The following is a 24,270-nucleotide window of genomic DNA, read 5'->3' on the forward strand; positions in this document are numbered from 1 at the left end:
ACCAGCCGGCTGTCTACCAGCCCGACAGCTACCTCGATCTGTCTGCTCTCCGGGCAGGGAGTTCTGGGCGTAAGGCTACAGCTACCCATACAGAGGTTCCACACTCGGACGGGGATGAGGAGGTGAAGCCATCTCTGGCCCCTTCGCTGGACTTCAAAACTGCAAGGGACGCCCAGCTGCGACTGGCGACCATTGGTAGCGCTCAGTGCAGGATTCCCATCATCGCCAGTGTGTGTGCCACGTGTAGTCAGTGCGTGTCTCCCCCCTCCGGGAGGAGGCAGAGGGACTCTGGTTGTGGTGCGTTTGCAGTGTTCCATATGGGTTACTGTGTCTTTTACAACGATATTATGATTTTAGGTAAATTTGACTCTGACCTCCTCTTCACTTTTTTTTTTATATAACTGGTTAACTATTCTTCTTTGTGTATGAAACAATATTGGACAGCCGTGTTGTGTTAACGTTATTATAGAACACTGGAAATTTTGATCTTTTTTATGCTTCTCTATAAAGGCAATTGAAAGGAAGGGGTGGGCCCTTAGGGGACGGAGGGTAGGTAGGGCCACAATAATAATATAAAACAAGGGGGTTGTACCTATGCCTCCGGGATGTATTACTAAATCACTCAGTAAGACAATAGATAAAGCTAAATGAATTAGTTTTACCAAGACAATTTATTTTGTCAGTATCTTTAGAATCAGTTTTTTAGATGATTATTTTTTAGGCAAGAGAATCAACATTATCAACTCAACCTCTAGCGACTGAATTTTCACAAAAGACTAATGTACAAATAACATACAAAAAACATTGAATTAATCATCAATAGACCTTAACAAAAAAGGACTAATGTACATGTGACATACAAAGAACATTAAATCAACATATATCATTTCATTCCAATGATCAAAAAACAGTTAATCATGGACAGAAAGAATTTGCTAATATTAAATATGCATTCAGTTTCCACAATGTGGTGCACTATTTCTTTTTAGAACCACATGAGTCAAAGTTTAAACATTCCTTTTAAACTTGAACATTCATATCAAATGTATTAACAAGAATTTTATGCGAACTAGTGCCGTAGCCGACGCGTTTCGAGTCCTGTTAAGAAAGTCACAGGGCTCTCATCAGGGCAGCATTAAATGGATTCCACGGGGAACTGTTATCAATGAAAAAAATGAAGGATCCTCCAAATCCATTAAAAACCAACAACACTAAGCTAAAAAAGCATCCACTGGATGCGTCGTACCTGATTGAGGGCTTGAGTGGGACCTTTTATTAATAGTAGTGTGGCCGCTGTGAGAAGTTGGCCTGGTATATAATGCTCACTAATTCTTAGTGATCACTTTGTACCATGCCAAGCAACCCTCATGGTGATGGTTGTAATTCAACCTTGTAGACCAGTTATCCTAGTGGTAACGTGGACAAAGCAGTCTTAGGCTAAACTCTGAAAGGCATGTGAAGCCAGCTGTTATACCATACACTACCCCCTTGAATACCAAATGAAAGGGACACCACACAGATATATATTGAAAATATATATTGATTTATTAACTATAAAATCCCCTGGACTCTTTATGAGCGCAGAAGCACAAGCGTTAAATCACAAGACAGTTTAAAATACACAAAAGTTGCACAAATATGGATGAGCCCTAGGGGCCACCTAAACCATATACTAAGAAAGTGGTATAAGAGATACCAATAGGAAAGGGAACAGGCCTAGGGCCTTGGGAATCGCTGGAGCTATTCGAGACTAGCAGTGACTAAGTCGGGAAAGGCCCGCGGGACTCGGGTGCAGTGTTCAAAGTGCACGCACTTTCCAATGCAAAGTCTATGGTGCGTAAAAAGTACAAAGTCAGAAAGTTAGGAACCTTCCGAGTGACCTACGGAGCTGAAACTTAAGACACAGGCCCTTGAGATGTGTACCAGTGCAGGAGCACCGGCGGAGCTGAGTTACCTCACCCACAGGAAGCGGGTGCACAGGGTCGAAGTAGTGTCGGGTTTCGTCACGCTGGTCGATGGTGCTTGGAGCTGAAGATGCTGCAGGCGACTCGATGTGAAGAGTTCCGGTGGATCCAAGGGTGGATCTGAAGATGTGAAGACCTGAAAGCAGAGGGGACAGTGTTCAAAGTCACTAGCCAGTGACTACCGTGGAACCAGATTGGAACCAGGCGATGTCGGGTGCAAACAGGCGTTGTCGGGTAGCTTCTTTCTGCAGCCACGTGGATACCCGGGGTCGAGGACGTCCAGGAGTCGGTCACGAGCTGTCCCACGTAGGCTTCTCGCTGTTGGCGGTGTCGGCGACCTGATCGGAGCAAACAGGCCTTGGCAAATGCAAGCCACGCAGAAGTTGAAAGATGCTTATCACTCGGACCAGCAAGGTCAGCGCAGGTGCTCCTTTTCACAGGAGCTTGGGTAGGTCTGGAGCAACCAGACCTGCTGTGTAAATCGTCGGTTTCGTCGCCAAGATGGCCGCTGACCACGTGGCTAGTGGCCGGGATGGCGCGTCGAGTGGCACAAATGCAAAAGGGCCCCACGCAGATCGTGGAGATGCTGGAGGGCTGATCTTCGGTGCAAGGGCTGCTCGGTGGTGGGGGTTCTCAGTCCCCAAAGCACAACGTCGAGGGTGCCTCAGAAGCTGCGCAGTCAGCTTTTCGAGTGTCTTCCAAGAGGTCCGGTCCCACGTCACTCGGTGCCTCCACGGGTCCCTTCTTTGCAGGGACTGTGGATCGGGCTCTGAGAGGTCTGGGAGTCTGGTTCTTGTCGGGCTCTGGGCTCGGGCTCCGGCGGGAGGCGGCGGCAAAGCAGACGTCGAGTTGCGTGGTTGGTACCTGTGTTCACAGGGTGGCCACTCCTAGGCCACAAGGGAGATTCTCTTCAGTCTTCTGTGCAGCAGAATGTCGAAGTCCAGTCTTCTTCTTTGTTTAAAGTTGATTCAGGATGATCTGCTGTGCAATGGCACTGCTCCCACTCTTATTCCCAATCTGAGGGGTGGATCACCTACTAGGTCCCTCCTCTGGGAGGAACCAGGAAGGGGGGCGGTTACACCCCCTTTCCTTTGTCCAGTTCCGCGCCAAGCCTGGGTCTGGAAAGTCCCAGGACCGGTTTGGACTGGCCTATGCACGGGGACACCTTGTGTGCCCCGGGCATGTCTGATTCTATTCAGCCCTGTCCTACCCAATACACAAAACCCTGTCTGGGGTGGTGCTCGCACCTCCCAAGGCAGGAAACCCTTTGTCCAGGCCACCATCTGCCGAGTTTCGGTCAGCAGCAGGAGGCCAGACTCGTGTCTGTGGTGGCAGCATCCATTTTGTGATGCTGAGGCTCTGTTTAACTTTAACCGGGGTTAAGGCTACACACATGTCGTGTCCCTCTAGAAGGGTGGAATGCTATCCCCGTCGCCAGAACTGGCGAGGGGATAGTATTCCAATTCGTATGACACCTTACTCGACATGTTTTGATAAAGCCAAACCAAAGATAGCATTTAACCGCGAGGATTATAATGCACTTAAGAGTATATGGTATGGCAATATCCCGGAACAGCTTAGGGAGTGGTTCCCGACAGCTGCAGACAGGCTCAGCTCATGCTAGAGCACCATCTCACGTATTTCCTAGCACTCTGCCTCCAGGATTGATGAGGCCTTCCATAGGAGTGGCTGATAGGAACATATGTGTCCAGTTTTAGGGTTAGGCACAGGCATACTGTACCTAAGTAAGAGGGGATTACACCAACTTACCCCAGCTGAGTGATCAGCCAGTTGTGTCAAATATGGAGGCCAGGCCAGGGGTGGCATAATACATGCTGCAGCCCCTAGTAGGCCTGGGATACACCTATGCCCTGGGTACCTAGGGTACACTACTACAGGGGCTCATAAGGTGAACCAGTTCCAATTCGTAATGCACCTAAAGTGCATTGGCAGTAATTTAGAGAGAGAACAGCAGGCTGTGGGTCTGAGTAGCAGGCCCACAGCCACATTAAGTCAGAAACCAGTGAAGCAAAAAGCAAAAATTTGGGGTGACCATAGGATAGCAGACAGCGACGGCCCGTGGAGGGAGTTACGGTGGGGCAGGAGGGCGGGGAGGGGGAGGGGCAGGGCGGAGGTTGCTAAAAACCGGCATATGGATAATTGCAGGTAAGTAAACAATTTAATTAATAAAACGAATTTCGTAGCTCGCACTGCATTGCATTTTGCGATGCAAGGCGCACTACGAAATTCGTTTTACTAATTGAATTGTTTACTTACCTGCAATTATCCATATGCCGGTTTTTAGCAACCTCCGCCCTGCCCCTCCCCCTCCCCGCCCTCCTGCCCCACCGTAACTCCCTCCACGGGCCGTCGCTGATAGCAGACCCTACTCTCCTACAGCCGCCACTGTGTGTCTCACACTACAACAGAGAAGGAATATATTCAAATGATTGTCCTTTAAAAAGAAGGTGCCCTCACGCACGCCGTGCTACAAAATAGGGAGTGAAATTACCTTAAGTGAAAGCCTCAAGGGTGGTCTCTTGTCAAGGCATTGTTTATTGTTCCAAGGTGACCTAAAGTGTGGATAAACGCTTTTATCAGTGTCCGCCTACATGTATTTATGCAATACCTTTGCATTACTTATGAGAAAAACATGGGGGTACTCACAAGTCTTCTCTATTCAGAAGCCAAACAGTCCACCGCAACCTTGCGTGAGGTACTGTGCTTAAAGTTGGTTCTGCAATGTAAAGTTTGCGAAATGAACCCGGGTCACAAACGTGCTGCCTGAATCAAAAGTTGCATTACATTTGAAACCTTTTTTAACGCGGCGCCTGCCGCTTTTGATATATCAAGTTTGTCATACTCACATTTTGTAATAACTCTGAAGGCTGAACAGCCCACCGCAATCGAGCGTGTGGCGCTGTGAGTAGGAATTATGTCTGTAAAGGTAAACGAACACAGAATCAGTGTTCATGCTAAATGTGGCGAAATTTAACCAAGCGCCCAAAGCAGGGCAGCGCGCTGTTCGCGGTCTTACCTTCTTTGGTTCAAAAAGAATCTTTCTGTTTTCTCTCATTGAATGAGCACGAAGCAAAGTTTAGACAAACACCAAAGGTTTCAAAAAACGGAGGTTTTGGTCACATGGTAGTGATCAGCCAATCAGGTGTATTCAGGGCCCGGTGAGTGCAACACAGGCCTTCTGGGGCATGTAGTCCCAAAATGTATTATGGAAAAAAATATATAATGAAGAACTTTAAATGCGCTGAATGATTTTTGCAGCACATAGCGTGCGTGTAGGTCACCTGCTGTTGGGGCAGGTTGTGTGTTAAAAAAAATTTCATGAACAAAATTTTTTATTTTTTTTTGTATATTCTTGCAATTGTAATGCATTTATTTATTGCCCGTATGGCGGAGCGGCTAGGGAATTAGGGTTTATTGCCCAGCACGAGAGTAGCGACTAGCTACACCCTACTCAATTCGCTCATGCAATTTAACCCCTTATTGATGCTATCAAACTTCATTATGAGGTACGCCTCCTTGCGCAGTAAGGCGCTTTTAATATTGGGTGATTGATGCCTTGGGTCAATCCATGTCAGCACGGTCCATTTAAAATCATTTGCATCATGGTTCTTTTCAATGAAATGCTCCACCATCGGGGCAGACACCACCTTTTTCTTTATCCTTGAGCGGTGCTGCGTAATTCTCACATTTACAGCTTGGCAGGTCTTGCCAATATAAACTCTGTTGCAGGGACACACCACAGCGTAGACCACATTCTTGGTCTTACATGTTGTGAACATGTCATGTTTCCATTTTATGGCATTATGATCAAACAGGTTGCCCTCAATAGTAGAAGGGCAAGACACACAATTACCACATTTGTGGTGACCACATACCGGCTTCAACTTCCACTTTGCTATTAGGTCACTTTTCGGTTTTGGGATAAAGCTATCCGCTCTGATTAATTGCTGTCCTATGCTGGTATTTTTTCGCATAGCGAAGATGGGCTTTTTTAGGGGATACTCTAGGTTTTCTAACAAGTGCCAATTTTTCAAGATGATACTTTTAAATTGATTTGTGTGGGGGCCAAACGTTGTTACGCAAACCAATTTATCTAACTCCTTCTTGTTTTTTGTTTGCAACAGACTGTCTCTAGGAGTGAATCTGGCGCGTTTCATGGAGTGTTTTAATAATTTTTCCCTCTTGGCCATTTCATTACAAAATGTTGTGGCATGAATGTCAAAGTCCCCTACTTCAGTACAGTTGCGTCTTATCCGCAATAGCTGGCCATAAGGCAGGTTTCCTTTCAAGCATTGTGGGTGTGAGCTTCTGTAGTGTAAGATCGTATTGCGATCAGTATCCTTTTTGTAGATCGTGGTTGTCAGCACTTCCGAGCAACCGAAAAGTGACCTAATAGCAAAGTGGAAGTTGAAAAGAACCATGATGCAAATGATTTTAAATGGACCGTGCTGACATGGATTGACCCAAGGCATCAATCACCCAATATTGAAAGCGCCTTACTGCGCAAGGAGGCGTACCTCATAATGAAGTTTGATAGCATCAATAAGGGGTTAAATTACATGAGCGAATTGAGTAGGGTGTAGCTAGTCGCTACTCTCGTGCTGGGCAATAAACCCTAATTCCCTAGCCGCTCCGCCATACGGGCAATAAATAAATGCATCACAATTGCAAGAATATACAAAAAAAAAAAAATTTTGTTAATGAATTTTTTTTTTAACACACAACCTGCCCCAACAGCAGGTGACCTACACGGTAAAATACCATCACTCCGCATTTTTTACTCCTCATACTTTCACTCCTCATACCATTAGTCCGCAGGTACCTTTACTCCGCATTTTTTCATTCCGCATGCCTTCATATATTATATGCTTTTATCTCGCATGCTTTTATGACGAAAATCATTTTAAAAGCATGATTGGTAAAAGTATATGTTTTAAGGTAAGTTGTAAGGTAAGTATATGGGTTTAAGTTATGGGGTGCAGGGGTATTTAAGGGTTAAGGGGTACAGGGGTATTTTTAGGGTTCAGGGGTAGGTTTGCGTTTTTGGGGTACAGGGGTATTTTTAGTGTTCAGGGGTAGGTTTGCGTTTTGGGGTACAGGGGTATTTTTAGGGTTCAGGGGTAGGTTTCCGTTTTGGGGTACAGGGGTATTTTTAGGGTTCAGGGGTTGTTTTGTGTTTTGGGGTACAGGGGTATTTTTAGTGTTCAGGGGTAGGTTTGCGTTTTGGGGTACAGGGGTATTTTTAGGGTTCAGGGGTTGTTTTGGGTTTTGGGGTACAGGGGTATTTTTAGGGTTCAGGGGTTGTTTTGGGTTTTGGGGTACAGGGGTATTTTTAGGGTTCAGGGGTTGTTTTGGGTTTTGGGGTACAGGTGTATTTTTAGGGTTCAGGGGTTGTTTTGGGTTTTGGAGTACAGGGGTATTTTTAGGGTTCAGAGGTTGTTTTGGGTTTTGGGGTACAGGGGTATTTTAGGGTAAAGGGGTTGTTTTGGGTTTTGAGGTACAGGGGTATTTTTAGGGTTCAGGGGTTGTTTTGGGTTTTGGGGTACAGGGGTATTTTTAGAGTTCAGGGGTTGTTTTGGGTTTTGGGGTACAGGGGTATTTTTAGGGTTCAGAGGTTGTTTTGGGTTTTGGGGTACAGGGGTAGGTTTAGGGTTATGGGGTTGTTTTGGGTTTTGGGGTACAGGGGTATTTTTAGGGTTCAGGGATTGTTTTGGGTTTTGGGGTACAGGGGTATTTTTGGGGTTAAGGGGTTGTTTAGGGTTTTGGGGTACAGGGGTACTTTTAGGGTTCAGGGGTTGTTTTGTGTTTTGGGGTACAGGGGTATGTTTAGGGTTCAGGGGTATGTTTGGATTTTGGGGTACAGGGGTATTTTTAGGGTCAGGATGGGTTAGTGTTTAAGGGTGCTGGGGTATTTTAAGGGACTAGGGTGGAATTAGTTTTTAGGATATTTATATATATATATATATATATATATATATATATATATATATATATATATATATATATATATAAATATGTGTGTGTGTGTGAGTGTATTATTAATATAGTTCTAAATATAATGTAAATTTAAAGACTTAATTCTTTTTATTTAAAATTATATATATATATGTGTGTTTACATATGTATATATATATATATATATATATATATATATATATATATATATATATATATATATATATATATTTAAAGATAAAGTACTTTTACAAAGTATATGACTTCACCACACATGCATTTGCGTTATAATTGCATGCGGAGTGAAGTCATATGCTATGTGAAAATTTGCGGAATCATGGCATGAGGAGTAATGGTTTTTGCGGACTTAAAAATGCGGAGTGATGGTATGCGGGATTTTTTTTTGCGGAGTGGAAAGACATATTCGACCTACACGCACGCTATGTGCTGCAAAAATCATTCAGCGCATTTAAAGTTCTTCATTATATATTTTTTTCCATAATACATTTTGGGACTACATGCCCCAGAAGGCCTGTGTTGCACTCACCGGGCCCTGAATACACCTGATTGGCTGATCACTACCATGTGACCAAAACCTCCGTTTTTTGAAACCTTTGGTGTTTGTCTACACTTTTCTTCGTGCTCATTCAATGAGAGAAAACAGAAAGATTCTTTTTGAACCAAAGAAGGTAAGACCGCGAACAGCGCGCTGCCCTGCTTTGGGCGCTTGGTTAAATTTCGCCACATTTAGCATGAACACTGATTCTGTGTTCGTTTACCTTTACAGACATAATTCCTACTCACAGCGCCACACGCTCGATTGCGGTGGGCTGTTCAGCCTTCAGAGTTATTACAAAATGTGAGTATGACAAACTTGATATATCAAAAGCGGAAGGCGCCGCGTTAAAAAAGGTTTCAAATGTAATGCAACTTTTGATTCAGGCAGCACGTTTGTGACCCGGGTTCATTTCGCAAACTTTACATTGCAGAACCAACTTTAAGCACAGTACCTCACGCAAGGTTGCGGTGGACTGTTTGGCTTCTGAATAGAGTGGACTGTTTGGCTTCTGAATAGAGAAGACTTGTGAGTACCATAAACAAAGTGGAATCCACTCAAGGTGGTAGTGGTCCCTAAAATGATGGGGAAACACACAGTGTTGTTTAAATGCCCCTCACACACTAACAGGCCCCTTGGTGTCATGCTTCATCATCGGGGCCTTCGCACCCCTCTACGGGATGCGGCGTGCTACGACTCGCGGATACGCAGGAGCACTTTGAAGTGAGCTATGTGTGGGGGTGTGTGTATAGGATCAAAATGTGAGTGAGGTGAGGTGAAAAAAGTGAAAGGTTAAAAAATACCTGGCACGTGGGAGGAAATTTTTTTTTAATTAAATCCCCGGCTGGTATTATTAAAAGAAGTGCAGGGCGTGGTTAGATAGATACGAGTTAAGGTATCCAGAACCACTAGTAACGTGTCAACATGTTTCGGAGGTCACAGCCTCCTTCTTCAGGACAAGGGTATATGCACTTACCCTCCCCTTACTCACATGCAGAATGTTAAAGTGTATTAAAAAATTAACAAAATTACCACAATGTGTAATATTCCTAACTATGTTTTATAGTGTTAGTGAATGCGGTTGCGCCCAGTTGGCGATAGAACCTGCGGAAAGAAATGCATAGGTAAATATATGCAAATGTCACAGACTGATCATAGGAGAAGAAAAAACCTTCTCTGAGTATTGCGAGGGTAAACCAAAAATAATGGGACCCGGTAAGAAAAAAGAAAAATACACAAGTGGACATAACAGTACTGACACACACACATATACAAAACACAGAATTACTCTCTGCTATGATGGAAAGAGAGCACATAAGAAGGAAGAAGTCTTACTTTGAGTTCTAAAATGTAAGACCTCATGAGCCTAAACGTATATTGGGGATCCTTCCTTCCTGATCTGAAAAGACCTAAAAATATGAATAAACGAGGTTCAGTTGGGAAAGAAAGCACAATATTGAGTCTACCAGGCTACAGACAAAATGCTAGTCTATGACACCCATGAACTCACGGTTACTGCATTGGTCATTCGCCTGCCTTCCCTCAACGCGGCTCCGATGAAGTGAGCCTGTGTAGCGTCAGGGCCCTTATATATACTCTCCCTCTTAGCAATTGAAGGTGGTTAATTAGATAATTGGAATCGGCGTATGCCCAAATACGGAGAAAACAATCACCGGAGGTCCGGTGTTGCGCTCCCGATGAACGCTATTGGGGCGCATGCGCACTCCAGCCTGACTAATGCGCATGCGCGGCCGAACTGAGCGACCGCGCATGCGCGAAGAAGACGCGCTATACATTCAGCCGCAAAATGCGAAGACGGGCAAGAAATCTCACGTTAGCGCTAAGAGTGTATTAAGGGGCTGCACTCAGTATATGAAACGAGCATGTGTCTCACGTTTGCACTAAAAAAGGGGGGACAGTAATATATGTTATTCAATACGTGTTCAGATTAAGCACAATACTGTACAGCAGGGACATATTGTATACCACAGTGTTTAAAATGCAATAATACCTATCCCCAGACAATATCAAGAGAGGGGAATAGCGTGTTCATTATAGGGGAACAGACTAACAGGATTGGTACACAGATGGTTGTTCGTTAACGGGCATGAAGGCCATGTGCCCGTGGTGAGGTAATGTCAGTACCACCTGATAGACCAGTTGTATCAATGTTATTGGACACTACAGTGTATAAGAGATAATTTTATAATCTCAAAAGACTCCAAGGGATTGAGTCATTAAGCCCCGTTGTGTCTGTTCCCAGCCTAAACACCAATCGTTGTTCCTTTTCCAAGAGGCCCACCTCTGAGGGTAACTGTTCAATAACAGTCCACTGCAGTTCATTCACACAGTGTTGGTGTTCAATGAAGTGGGTAGACATTTTGGTAGTGAGTTTCTTACATCTGATGTTACTTTTGTGTTCATTTACTCTCACTTTGACAGGTCTTGTTGTCATCCCAACGTATTCTTTCCCACAAGGGCACGTGATCAGGTATACAACATTCTTGCTGTTGCAATTTGTGAATGCACGTTGCTCCCATTGTGTCCCATTTGAGAAGGTCAGGGTCAGACTTTTTTTGGTGAGGTGGCAGTTGTTACAGTTGCCACAGGGATGGTGACCATGTATGTCCTGAAGTCTTGGTTGATCCTTTTTCGTTGGAGGGGGTCTTGTGTGGACAAGCATGTCCCTCAGATTCCTACCCCTTCTATGGGCAAACAGTGGCTTCTCCCACGTGAGACCGCTACTCGTCAGAGTGCGCCACCCAGACAATCCATATAGAGTGCGCCAGTGTTTGTTCACCAACTTTGTCACCTGATTGGTAACTGGACTGTATGTGGTGACACATACTGTTCTTTTTTCGGCTTCCTCCCTCTGTGGGTTATCCTCAAGGAGGGCTTCACGGTTGTTATGCCTCGCCCTTTTTGATGCTTTTCTGATCACTGCTTCAGGGTATTTCCTCTGTCTCAGTTTTGTACTCAGATCCTTAGCCTGAGGTTTATACTTGGCAATGTCACTGCAGTTCCGCCGAAGGCGCAGGAACTGTCCATAGGGAAGGTTCTCCCTCAGATGACGTGGGTGGAAACTGTCAAATCTGAGGAGACAGTTCCTGGCTGTTGGTTTGAAATGTGTTTCTGTTTTGAGCATTCCTGCTTCGTAATAGATGTTTAAATCCAGAAAGACCATGCTTTGGTTAGACACCTGGTGGGTAAATTTTAGGAAAGCATTTTGATTGTTAAGCCAGACGGTAAAGTCAGTTACCGTTGTCATATCTCCTTCCCAGATGACCAAAATATCGTCTATGTACCTCCGCCAGGTGAGAATCCTCGACCTATATGGATTGTCTGGGTGGAGGATTTTCGTGGACTCCAGGTGATGGACATATAGTCCAGCCAAGCTCGGGGCAAAAGTACTGCCCATACTGGTCCCATGTTTCTGCCAGAATAGGGTGCCCTCGTACTCAAATTTTTTTTTTGTAAGGGCCAAAGAGATGCATTCAAGTACTACATTTCGTGGAGTGTGGTATTTCCAGTTAGTAGAGTGCAGTACCTCCTCAATGATTTGTAAAGTCTCCTCGTGTGGGAGACTCGTATAGAGGCTCTCCACATCAAGACTGAGGAGCATCTGAGAGCTGGGATCAAAAGTCTGGTTGTTCAACAGTTGAAGTACTGCCTTAGTATCCTTCAGATATGTGTTAGTGGCCTGAACAATAGGTCTAAGGAAGGCATCCGCAAATTTGGACAATGGTTCCAGAATAGATGAGATGCCTGAAACAATGGGGCGACCGGGAGGATTGTCAAGGTTTTTGTGCACCTTGGGTATGGTGTAAAAATATGGAGTCCGTGGGTTCTTTTGTATCAGAAACTCCGACTCTTTTTTGGTAATCCAATCATGGGCCAGTGCTTCTTCCACCATACCTCCTATTTGAACTCTCAATGATTCAGTTGGATTTTCGGTGAGGATCTGATAGTTCCTATTATCTGAAAGGAGCCTCCTGCATTCTTTATCATAGGCTAAGGTGGTTTGGATAACTACTGCGCCACCCTTATCCGCGGGCTTTATAATCAAGTTCTTATTCATCCTCAATTCCTTGATGGCCTCACTTTCCATTCTAGACATATTCTGAAAAACCCTCTGATTATTTTCAAGACATTTTAATTCTTGCATTACGGCTTTTTCGAAAGCCAGGACCTCAACCGGGAGTTGATTATCCAACGGTGTAAAAGTGGATCTTGGTTTTAAACCGGTATCAGAGGTCTCTGAGGAAGGTTCCTTATCTTTGAAAAACGCCCGCAGTTTAATAGTTCTGATAAACTCCTGCATTTCTTTGTGCAATAAGAAAATGTCTGGTTTGTTCGTGGGGACATATCCCAGGCCTTTGTTCAGTACCTCCCTCTGTAAATCTGTGAGGGGCCAGGGAGTTATGTTAATAACTAGGTCCCCCTGTTGCTCGATGACACCTGATTCGCCGTCATACTCCTCGTCACCACCCGTGGGTCTGGCTCCTCTGCGGGTTGCCAATTGACGTTGTTGCCCTTCTTGTTCTGCCCTCTGCGGGATCCTTAGCCCCAGGATAAAAAAGGCTGTTGATTCTGGGGAGCACTAGTTTGATCCGGGACCCAATGGGGGTACATTTGTCCCATTTGTGGTGGTACAAACTGGTATTGTGGGAATTGAAAAGGCGGTTGGTAAGGATTAAATTGGGGTCCTTGGAAACCTCGCCAGCCTCTTTGGCGTGGGAATTGGGCCCTTTGCTGTCGGAAACCTCCCCGTTGTTTTCTTTGTTGAAAGCCCCCTGACTTATTGCTAGAGTTACTGCTATCGGAGTTGACACTATCAGTGTCACTTGAGTTATCCTTCATAACATAGTCAGCTCGGGTGTAGGGGTAGGCTCTCTCAGGGGTAAAGCGATCTTTATCTTTTTTAAATTTATTAAATTTGCTTTGTTTTAAGGTAGCCTCAAAATCCTTCATTTGTTGATTCAGCTCCTCAAGGCCTTTTTTTAAATCAGCTGGGGAAATTAAAGCTTTAAGTTGTACTTCCAGTCTTTGAATCTCAACTTTTAATTCCACTGACTTTCTTGCGGCGGTTTGGACTATGACAATCCCTGGTGCAATGCCAAGAAATGAGTGACCACGCCTTTTTAAAAACGAGGTCATCTTGGAAAATAAACGGTTCTGTCTTGACTAATAGGCCTTGTGGGGCCATCTTGCTTCGTAAGTACTCCCTCATTAGTAAGCCATGAAGGGCTGTCCTAATTTGGGTTTTTCGGACATTCATTAATTCATCCCAATCAGCCACAGCAGGGCCAGGGTCACTGTTGCTAAGGCCTTCAAAGGGTTTGTCATCAGCCAAGATGCGATCGATATCATCTTCACTAAAGGTCAATCCATGTTCATCCTCCATGATGTTAGGTGAGGAGAGATGGAAGGTAATGTGGAACTCAAGTGTTTTAGTATGTGTGCCTAGGTACGTCCAAAAGTGAAAGTAAAGATGGGAAGGGGCTCCCACAGCTGTGCGCTGTCAATACACGAATTATAACAGAAGGGGGGAGAGAGAGAGTCAGTGGATTCAGTCTCCCTGAATGTATACATAAACAAAGTGGAATCCACTCAAGGTGGTAGTGGTCCCTAAAATGATGGGGAAACACACAGTGTTGTTTAAATGCCCCTCACACACCAACAGGCCCCTTGGTGTCATGCTTCATCATCGGGGCCTTCGTACCCCTCTCTGGGATGCGGCGTGCTACGACTCGCGGATACGCAGGAGCACTTTGAAGTGAGCTATGTGTGGGGGTGTGTGTATAGGATCAAAATGTGAGTGAGGTGAGGTGAAAAAAGTGAAAGGTTAAAAAATACCTGGCACGTGGGAGGAAAACATTTTTTAATTAAATCCCCGGCTGGTATTATTAAAAGAAGTGCAGGGCGTGGTTAGATAGATACGAGTTAAGGTATCCAGAACCACTAGTAACGTGTCAACATGTTTCGGAGGTCACAGCCTCCTTCTTCAGGACAAGGGTATATGCACTTACCCTCCCCTTACTCACATGCAGAATGTTAAAGTGTATTAAAAAATTAACAAAATTACCACAATGTGTAATATTCCTAACTATGTTTTATAGTGTTAGTGAATGCGGTTGCGCCCAGTTGGCGATAGAACCTGCGGAAAGAAATGCATAGGTAAATATATGCAAATGTCACAGACTGATCATAGGAGAAGAAAAAACCTTCTCTGAGTATTGCGAGGGTAAACCAAAAATAATGGGACCCGGTAAGAAAAAAGAAAAATACACAAGTGGACATAACAGTACTGACACACACACATATACAAAACACAGAATTACTCTCTGCTATGATGGAAAGAGAGCACATAAGAAGGAAGAAGTCTTACTTTGAGTTCTAAAATGTCTGACCCTGACCTTCTCAAATGGGACACAATGGGACCAACGTGCATTCACAAATTGCAACGGCAAGAATGTTGTATACCTGATCACGTGCCCTTGTGGGAAAGAATACGTTGGGATGACAACAAGACCTGTCAAAGTGAGAGTAAATGAACACAAAAGTAACATCAGATGTAAGAAACTCACTACCAAAATGTCTACCCACTTCATTGAACACCAACACTGTGTGAATGAACTGCAGTGGACTGTTATTGAACAGTTACCCTCAGAGGTGGGCCTCTTGGAAAAGGAACAACGATGGGTGTTTAGGCTGGGAACCGACACAACGGGGCTTAATGACTCAATCCCTTGGAGTCTTTTGAGATTATAAAATTATCTCTTATACACTGTAGTGTCCAATAACATTGATACAACTGGTCTATCAGGTGGTACTGACATTACCTCACCACGGGCACATGGCCTTCATGCCCGTTAACAAACAGCCATCTGTGTACCAATCCTGTTAGTCTGTTCCCCTATAATGAACACGCTATTCCCCTCTCTTGATATTGTCTGGGGGATAGGTATTATTGCATTTTAAACACTGTGGTATACAATATGTCCCTGCTGTACAGTATTGTGCTTAATCTGAACACGTATTGAATAACATATATTACTGTCCCCCCCTTTTTTAGTGCAAACGTGAGACACATGCTCGTTTCATATACTGAGTGCAGCCCCTTAATACACTCTTAGCGCTAATGTGAGATTTGTAGCAAGGCGGAGGCACTGTATCCTTGCCCGTCTTCGCATTTTGCGGCTGAATGTATAGCGTGTCTTCTTCGCGCATGCGCGGTCGCTCAGTTCGGCCGCGCATGCGCATTAGTCAGGCTGGAGTGCGCATGCGCGCCAATAGCGTTCATCGGGAGCGCAACACCGGACCTCCGGTGATTGTTTTCTCCGTATTTGGTCATACGCCGATTCCAATTATCTAATTAACCACCTTCAATTGCTAAGAGGGAGAGTATATATAAGGGCCCTGACGCTACACAGGCTCACTTCATCGGAGCCGCGTTGAGGGAAGGCAGGCGAATGACCAATGCAGTAACCGTGAGTTCATGGGTGTCATAGACTAGCATTTTGTCTGTAGCCTGGTAGACTCAATATTGTGCTTTCTTTCCCAACTGAACCTCGTTTATTCATATTTTTAGGTCTTTTCAGATCAGGAAGGAAGGATCCCCAATATACGTTTAGGCTCATGAGGTCTTACATTTTAGAACTCAAAGTAAGACTTCTTCCTTCTTATGTGCTCTCTTTCCATCATAGCAGAGAGTAATTCTGTGTTTTGTATATGTGTGTGTGTCAGTACTGATATGTCCACTTGTGTATTTTTCTTTTTTCTTACCGGGTCCCATTATTTTTGGTTTACCCTCGCAATACTCAGAGAAGGTTTTTTCTTCTCCTATGATCAGTCTGTGACATTTGCATATATTTACCTATGCATTTCTTTCCGCAGGTTCTATCGCCAACTGGGCGCAACCGCATTCACTAACACTATAAAACATAGTTAGGAATATTACACATTGTGGTAATTTTGTTAATTTTTTAATACACTTTAACATTCTGCATGTGAGTAAGGGGAGGGTAAGTGCATATACCCTTGTCCTGAAGAAGGAGGCTGTGACCTCCGAAACATGTTGACACGTTACTAGTGGTTCTGGATACCTTAACTCGTATCTATCTAACCACGCCCTGCACTTCTTTTAATAATACCAGCCGGGGATTTAATTAAAAAAAAATTTCCTCCCACGTGCCAGGTATTTTTTAACCTTTCACTTTTTTCACCTCACCTCACTCACATTTTGATCCTATACACACACCCCCACACATAGCTCACTTCAAAGTGCTCCTGCGTATCCGCGAGTCGTAGCACGCCGCATCCCGTAGAGGGGTGCGAAGGCCCAGATGATGAAGCATGACACCAAGGGGCCTGTTGGTGTGTGAGGGGCATTTAAACAACACTGTGTGTTTCCCCATCATTTTAGGGACCACTACCACCTTGAGTGGATTCCACTTTGTTTATGTATACATTCAGGGAGACTGAATCCACTGACTCTCTCTCTCCCCCCTTCTGTTATAATTCGACTTGTGAGTACCCCCATGTTTTTCTCATAAGTAATGCAAAGGTATTGCATAAATACATGTAGGCGGACACTGATAAAAGCGTTTATCCACACTTTAGGTCACCTTGGAACAATAAACAATGCCTTGACAAGAGACCACCCTTGAGGCTTTCACTTAAGGTAATTTCACTCCCTATTTTGTAGCACGGCGTGCGTGCGGGCACCTTCTTTTTAAAGGACAATCATTTGAATATATTCCTTCTCTGTTGCAGTGTGAGACACACAGTGGCGGCCACACTACTATTAATAAAAGGTCCCACTCAAGCCCTCAATCAGGTACGACGCATCCAGTGGATGCTTTTTTAGCTTAGTGTTTTTGGTTTTTAATGGATTTGGAGGAACCCTTACTAAACATAGATCCTTCATTTTTTTCATTGATAACAGTTCCCCGTGGAATCCATTTAATGCTGCCCTGATGAGAGCCCTGTGACTTTCTTAACAGGACTTGAAACGCGTCGGCTACGGCACTAGTTTGCATAAAATTCTTGTTAATACATTTAATATGAATGTTCAAGTTTAAAAGGAATGTTTAAACTTTGACTCATGTGGTTCTAAAAAGAAATAGTGCACCACATTGTGGAAACTGAATGCATATTTAATATTGGCAAATTCTTTCTGTCCATGATTAACTGTTTTTTGATAATTGGAATGAAATGATATATGTTGATTTAATGTTCTTTGTATGTCACATGTACATTAGTCCTTTTTTGTTAAGGTCTATTGATGATTAATTCAATGTTTTTTGTATGTTATTTGTACATTAGTCTTTTGTGAAAATTCAGTCGCTAGAGGTTGAGTTGATATTGTTGATTCTCTTGCCTAAAAAATAATCATCTAAAAAACTGATTCTAAAGATACTGACAAAATAAATTGTCTTGGTAAAACTAATTCATTTAGCTTTATCTATTGTCTTACTGAGTGATTTAGTAATACATCCCGGAGGCATAGGTACAATCCCCTTGTTTTATATCTCTATAAAGGCAGCATGGAAGACTGAAGTTTCCTTCTGTAGATTTTAAAATGATTTGTGCTCAAATATGTCATTGATAATATGTAATTCTAAATATACGACGAAAAATACGATCAAAGGCGCACTTGTTTCTATTTACGATTAAAACCGCATTGGCGCTGCTTTGTATGCTGTGGCACTGCATCTTATATTTACTGGATTCACACTTTGTGTGGGTTCACTATTAATTTTGCTCTTAAAATAACTAGCACGCTTTGACAGAGACAAATCTTCATGGCCTGCTGTATGTTGGTAAAATCTGCGGTCCAAAATAATGAAGTGTTTTGAAACCGAGGGCTGTGAACTTCATCCGGTTAACATGGCATCCCATTTTTTCGTTTCCTCTTCTTTCTATCAACAACAGTCAGTGTCCACTTCTCCTGCTCTGCCGCTGCCCCTCCCCCTCTCTCTTTCTTCCTCTTCATCTGTCTTGCTCCTCCTCACTTGCTGAAAACCATTATTTTAACAAACGGCTCTTACCCTCTCATTCCTCTCCTTTCCTTGCTTTGTTACCCTTTGAATAGATAGAAAACCTTTGGCTGCAAATGTCGTCTTGTTCAGAGAGTTTTCTATTCAAAAGTGCTCCCTCTTTGTGGAGAGAAAAATACAGTTAAAACTACAACAGAAAAACCCTAAAGAAAACAAAATAAAGTGGTCGCTAAGTGGCCGCATTGGTCTTATTCACAACCAGTGTTAAGGTAACTATATTGTTACTGCTTACATTTCATATGCTTTACTTAATCTTGCATTCCCTATCTGTGTTGGCTATTTCTAGGATGTTCTTACCTTTTTTCAACCAGCATTTTACTCTTGTTTCCCCTCCCTTAAACTCCTATTTCAAATTTTCTGGTTTCCAGCACCGCAAGGTCATACGAATAGCAACAGCTCTATGCAAATATCATCACTCCACGACATACAAAAAACAAAAATAAAAAACATTATCATTTTCAACACCAAAAGCTCCAGCTTTCACAAATGCGAGACCTATTGCATTGCAAATGCTTGTTTTATAATTACTTTAGTGTTGCCTTTGTGTTTAGAGCATGAGGTGAAAGCAGAACCTTTCCATCTAATGTGACCACAGGCCACATTCCAGGCTTTCTCAATTCCTGTCTCCTGCCAAGGTTGTTGTAAATTGCTTGTGAAGTGTCTTTTGTTTATCTGATTGCTGGCATTTTACAACATAACAGATTTACCTAATTTGAAACTGGTCTGTATTTTGTGTTTACCCTCTCTTTACCATGCATGCAGTACTCACACCGAAAGCTTGAATATTATACATATGCATTCATATGTGGAAAATTCTTCACAACAGAGTTATGCTAGACTCATTTTCAGCAATGGCTCTTTAATAAAAAATTGCAAGGTAGAAGATCAGCCGTTATTGTGTTTAATTTGCTGCATGTCTAAAACTTTAAAATGTCTTTCTTTCTTTCCTGCTTTCTTTCTTCTTTCTATCTTTCTTTCCCAATATTTTTTGGAGGTGTGTTGAAGTCCATTTTTCCTACATGAGAAAACAAGAACCTACTTTTGCAACTTGCTTACCACAAAGCTCCCTTGTGTTCTTGAATGTTAATAATAATAATAATAATCTTTATTGCGTGATTAATTAAAATCTTTGCAATTACTCAATAAAAACAGGAAGGAAGCTGGTGTATAAATGTAACAATTTTGCAAAGCAATTAAAAAACGCATTTAGAAAAGTTAAAAAAAAGAAGCTGTGCATCTGGTACAGTACTGTGCGTTTAGTAAAAAAGGACCTTCGCGATCAGTCGTGTCTTTAGTTATCAAAAGAAAATGGTCTTAGAATACAAAAACAAATCACAATAATTCAAGTTTAGTTGCTGGCCTCTAGGTTTAGGGCTGTGTTGACTATTTTCATGAAGCGCACTAGCCTGCAGGCTAGTTGAATGTCTTCTCCCTTGAAGCTCATCAGTTCTTGAATGTAATTTCTCTTAATCCAAATATGCCGAATAAATGTCAATTAATATTCAAACCCAGTGTGATCACTAGATATATTAAGGTTGTCCTTGCCTCCCCAACATATTTGAAAACTCGCCTTTTTGCAGCTAACACCACATTTCTGTGGCCAGTGATCATAAACCCACATTCTCTTTTATTGACAGCTTCTTGGTGGATGGCATTTTTATGGTCAGGCTTACAAATCACTGAAACACAAAGCTGCCAACATGGATGTGCTGATTGTTCTGGCCACAACCTTTGCCTATGTTTACTCTGTGGTGATCCTGATTGTAGCCATGGCTGAGAAGGCAGACCGGAGCCCTGTCACATTCTTTGACACGCCACCCATGCTGTTCATGTTTATTGCCCTGGGACGATGGCTAGAACACATAGCAAAGGTAAGTCATTCTGCATCTCAGTTGAATATATGTTAGATGTATTCTGTTGAAGTCTGGCCATAATAGCTGTGTTTCTGATTTTGTTGTCAGTTTTTCAGCCACTTTCTGCAGCTGACCTCGTTTGCTAAGCCCCTACTATTGATTTGGTGGCTTCTCTCCACTATGCTGTTCTTGCTTTTGAATGTGACTAATATTCTTCCACTTTTTTGACTGTAACTTTGCCTCTGCCACTTTTTACATGAAGGACTACTGGGTTTATTAATATGCAAAAAAAATTTTTATTCAGACCTCACAAGAGATCAACAAATACAGATATTTAAAATGATTATTCTTGGGGCATGAATAAAACGATTGAATTTCTAATTGAAAAGATTAATTAGTACTGTTTTATACAACATACAGTTAATAGAAATGCTAAAATTATACGTTTTTAAAATAACGTCAAAAAAACGTTCAAAAAATTTAAACAAGTGATAACAGAATAATTCATTAGCGGGAGAGTTACACAACATAATTAGATCTTAAGCTAACATGGCATTGTATCTTAACTGAATAGGCGATATAAACCGTCGTATAGCCTCTACCAATCTTGGTTTGGGGCAAATTATTACAACATGATGCAGATCTTGTTGGATGCCTTTGCTTAAATCACATATGCCTTTAGAGTTATTTGTGCCTTCCCACTTATCTATAGGAGTTGCTAAAGGGAGAATACCCAGTCATAAGAGGAGGATACAACGCCTTGGCCCATGCCGTAATTGGAACGGTAAATAAGGCTGGGGTGTTTTAAATACTATTTTCTCAGCAAAGATTTTATAATGCTGTAGTTGAATACAGTATTCTTTATCCCTTTCATAGCTGATTCTTGGGGGCATATGTTTTAAAAAGTGCTTCAGATGAGCTGGAGACCAATCCTGTAAAAGTGCTAAAGTGAATTGTAAGACCTCAAGGGCTTTTAGTAAATTCCTATTAAAAGTATACCGGGACGCCCCCTCTCTAAAAGTCTCCAGTTTTATCAAATATCTCCATGTGACTGGCGCTGTATATAAGAGATTATATGCCCACCTTATGATTTTAGAAATTACTCTGGCAAATATTCCCATCATAGATAGCTCAAGGCAAAGAACTTGAACTGGGACAGATTGGGAAACTTTTACCTGTTTTCGAAGTATACTTCCTTCCTTTATTTTTATCTGCTGCCACGTTTTGATTTGAGTATATTCGATGGCATAAGTTAATATCGGTGAGATTTTCATGCCATAGACCTCCAACTAAGCTTTGAAATGTCTATTTCCAGTAGAAAGATAAAATCTCAGTAAACCCCTGTTAGACCTGGCACCTTGGCGTGAGGCTCCCTCCCACTTTTTGCTGATGTGCCTCAAATGTTTTGCTGGTGTTAGCTGCTCAGGGCACTGTGCCACTGCCAATCAGTGCCACAGTGCAAGTGCTCCCTACTGTAAAGTGTATACATGTAATTGATTTCCATGATTGCCTTATTGGATTTACTATCAGTCCCCAGTAAAGTGCACCTGGAAGGCCAGGGCTCATAAATACCGATACGGCTAGTGGGCCTGCAGCGCTGGTTGCGCCACCCACAGAAACCGCCTTGTAAGATGTGGCTATGGTCTGCCACTGCAGGACCTGCGTGCAGTCTGGAACTGTCTTGCTGGCTGGGCAAGTGCACACACTTGCCAGCCTCTAACCCTTCCCTTTACTTCATATAAGTCACCCCTTTGATAGGCCCAGGGGCAGGGTGCATTGTAAGCATAAGGTAGGACAAGCCCTGGTGTGTGTGGCATGTCCTAATAGTGAATTACAGCCATTCTCGGTTTTCACTATTGCAAGGTTACCTGTTCTCGTAGGCCAGAATGAGCTGCTGGAATTATTACACTCTATAATCCTGGTAGACTCAGGGAACATGGTAGGAAGTCAAGTTTAGTATGCCTGAACTCAGAATAATTAAATACTTATTTTAGTAAAGTGTATTTTAATATCCTGTGTTTGCAAATGCTACTTTTAGAAAGTTAGCATTTTCTTGCCTAACCAGTTCAGCCCGCCTCTGCTCTTATGTGTATCTGCTGTCTGGTTTGTGTGAGTGACAGGGCTGGGGGAAGACAGCTGGTGAATAGAAAGATTACGCCAGGATGGGTGGAAGGAGTGCCCCTTGACTCTGAATAGGCCTGTGCTCTGCCACCTCAATGCCGGCTCCGCTACCTGACGACTCTGCCCTACACCTTGTAAAGAGAGAGGGGAAGACCGTCAACAGAGTACTCCTGGACTGTACTTGTCATCACAATGCTGGCTCCACCTCCTGCGGAGCGTCTGCGGGGCCTGCCCTGCTCACTGAAAGGAAAAACCAGACTTCGCAAAACAAAGTGCTCAAGAGCTGAGAAGGACTATGCAAAGGCCCCCCTGGCCTGAAAAGACAAAAGAAACGGTGTATAAAAAGAGGAGCTCTGCTCCTACCAAATCAGATCCAGTTTTGACCATGAAGAACCTCTTCCCGACTAGAAGGACCAGTAGAAGCTGATGGAGGAAAGACTGTCTCTGATCCGGGAGACTGGCCTGCAGTTGGTGCCTTGCTGAGAAAGGAGAGGAAAAGACCAGAAAGGACTTTGCAGACTTGTGCCTGAAACAATCTCCAAGGGCTTGATCTCGAACTTGCCCCCTGAACTGGGCCCCAGGACCGTTGGGCTCATGCTATCTTCACTCATTGACTGCTGACTCTCTGAGAGTTCCCCTACGCCGGAGCTGTGCCTACATTTGTGCTTTGCCCCCCTCCCCGAGCCGTCAACGACTCGTGCTTAGCCGCCCGTGCCTACTGAGAGCCCCACTCAACCCGAGTCGCTCTCTCTACGCTGTCCAGGGCTGCCTGCTTCTCGTTCACCTCCCTCGCTCCGAGCGCGCTGGGCGCATCGCACTCCTCCTGCCGGAACCCCCTGCGAGCGCTACACCGAGCCTCGGACGGCGCGTACTTTGAAGACGTACGCCGCTGCCCCGCTCCGTAGCCTTGACCTTCACCGAGCTGCGCCGCACGCTCAAAGGCCTCTCGGTATTTTGAGTACTGAGCCCTGTGCCGCGCCTACGCCCTGTGTGAGCAAGTCAGCCCCGTCGACCCGAAGATACACCCGCATCCATCCGCGTACGGAAGAAGTACGCCTCGTTGGCCTGAAGGACGCCTCGCCCAGTGAGCTGCACACCGCCCTCACTTGGTCGCACCTGAACGCCGCGAACAATCATTGCGACAAGGTACTGTGACATGCAAACCCCATCGAGAGTTCGCATCGGATCCAGGGTCCGCAACGTTTGTTTTCCATGCCGGTCTACACGTAGAACCGGATCGCATCGCCTTGAAACCAAAGACTAAAGAACTTTGCTTTAACCAATCTAAGTGGCCTCATTGTAACAACGTTATATGGTCTTGTGAATAAGCCTGCATAAGAAATCTATTTTTACATAAAGCCTACGTATTTTTGGTACAAAACTTACGACTGGTGTCCATTTGTGGTGGGTCTGTGATTTTACTGTATGTGGTCATAAATGCTTAACTCAACTATCGCCCTGAAGATTAGCCTTGTCTGCTCGCGCCACACTACCTAGAGGGTGAGCAAGGGTTATTTCTAAGGAGTGGTTCTCTTACCCTGACTAGAGGAGAGGGTCCCCGTTCGTCACAAGTGCATACCTGTGCCAACCAGAGACCCCCGATTCTAACATGCCCCAACATGGTATTCTGCCTTCCGCCCTAGATGTTGAAGGTGGGCTGTATCTTGTAGATTATGTTTAAAAGTACTGCCCAAATATACATATTCTTTTACTGTCTCAATGTGCTTACTTCCCAATGA

The 24,270-nt window shown here is 43.7% G+C and overlaps 1 protein-coding gene across 3 annotated transcripts in view; it reads left to right on the top strand.

Annotated features, from left to right (window-relative positions):
* ATP7B (ATPase copper transporting beta) overlaps nt 1-24,270 on the top strand; it is a 539,299-nt gene that overhangs the window by 326,395 nt on the left and 188,634 nt on the right. For all 3 annotated transcript variants that reach the window (XM_086935040.1, XM_086935039.1, XM_086935041.1), the window contains one exon: nt 20,195-20,428. In XM_086935040.1, coding sequence (XP_086791166.1) covers nt 20,195-20,428 — 234 coding nt within the window. The remainder of the gene's footprint in view (nt 1-20,194; nt 20,429-24,270) is intronic.

The sequence above is a fragment of the Lissotriton vulgaris genome, chromosome 8, assembly GCF_964263255.1.
Source record: "Lissotriton vulgaris chromosome 8, aLisVul1.2, whole genome shotgun sequence".
NCBI lineage: Eukaryota > Metazoa > Chordata > Amphibia > Caudata > Salamandridae > Lissotriton > Lissotriton vulgaris.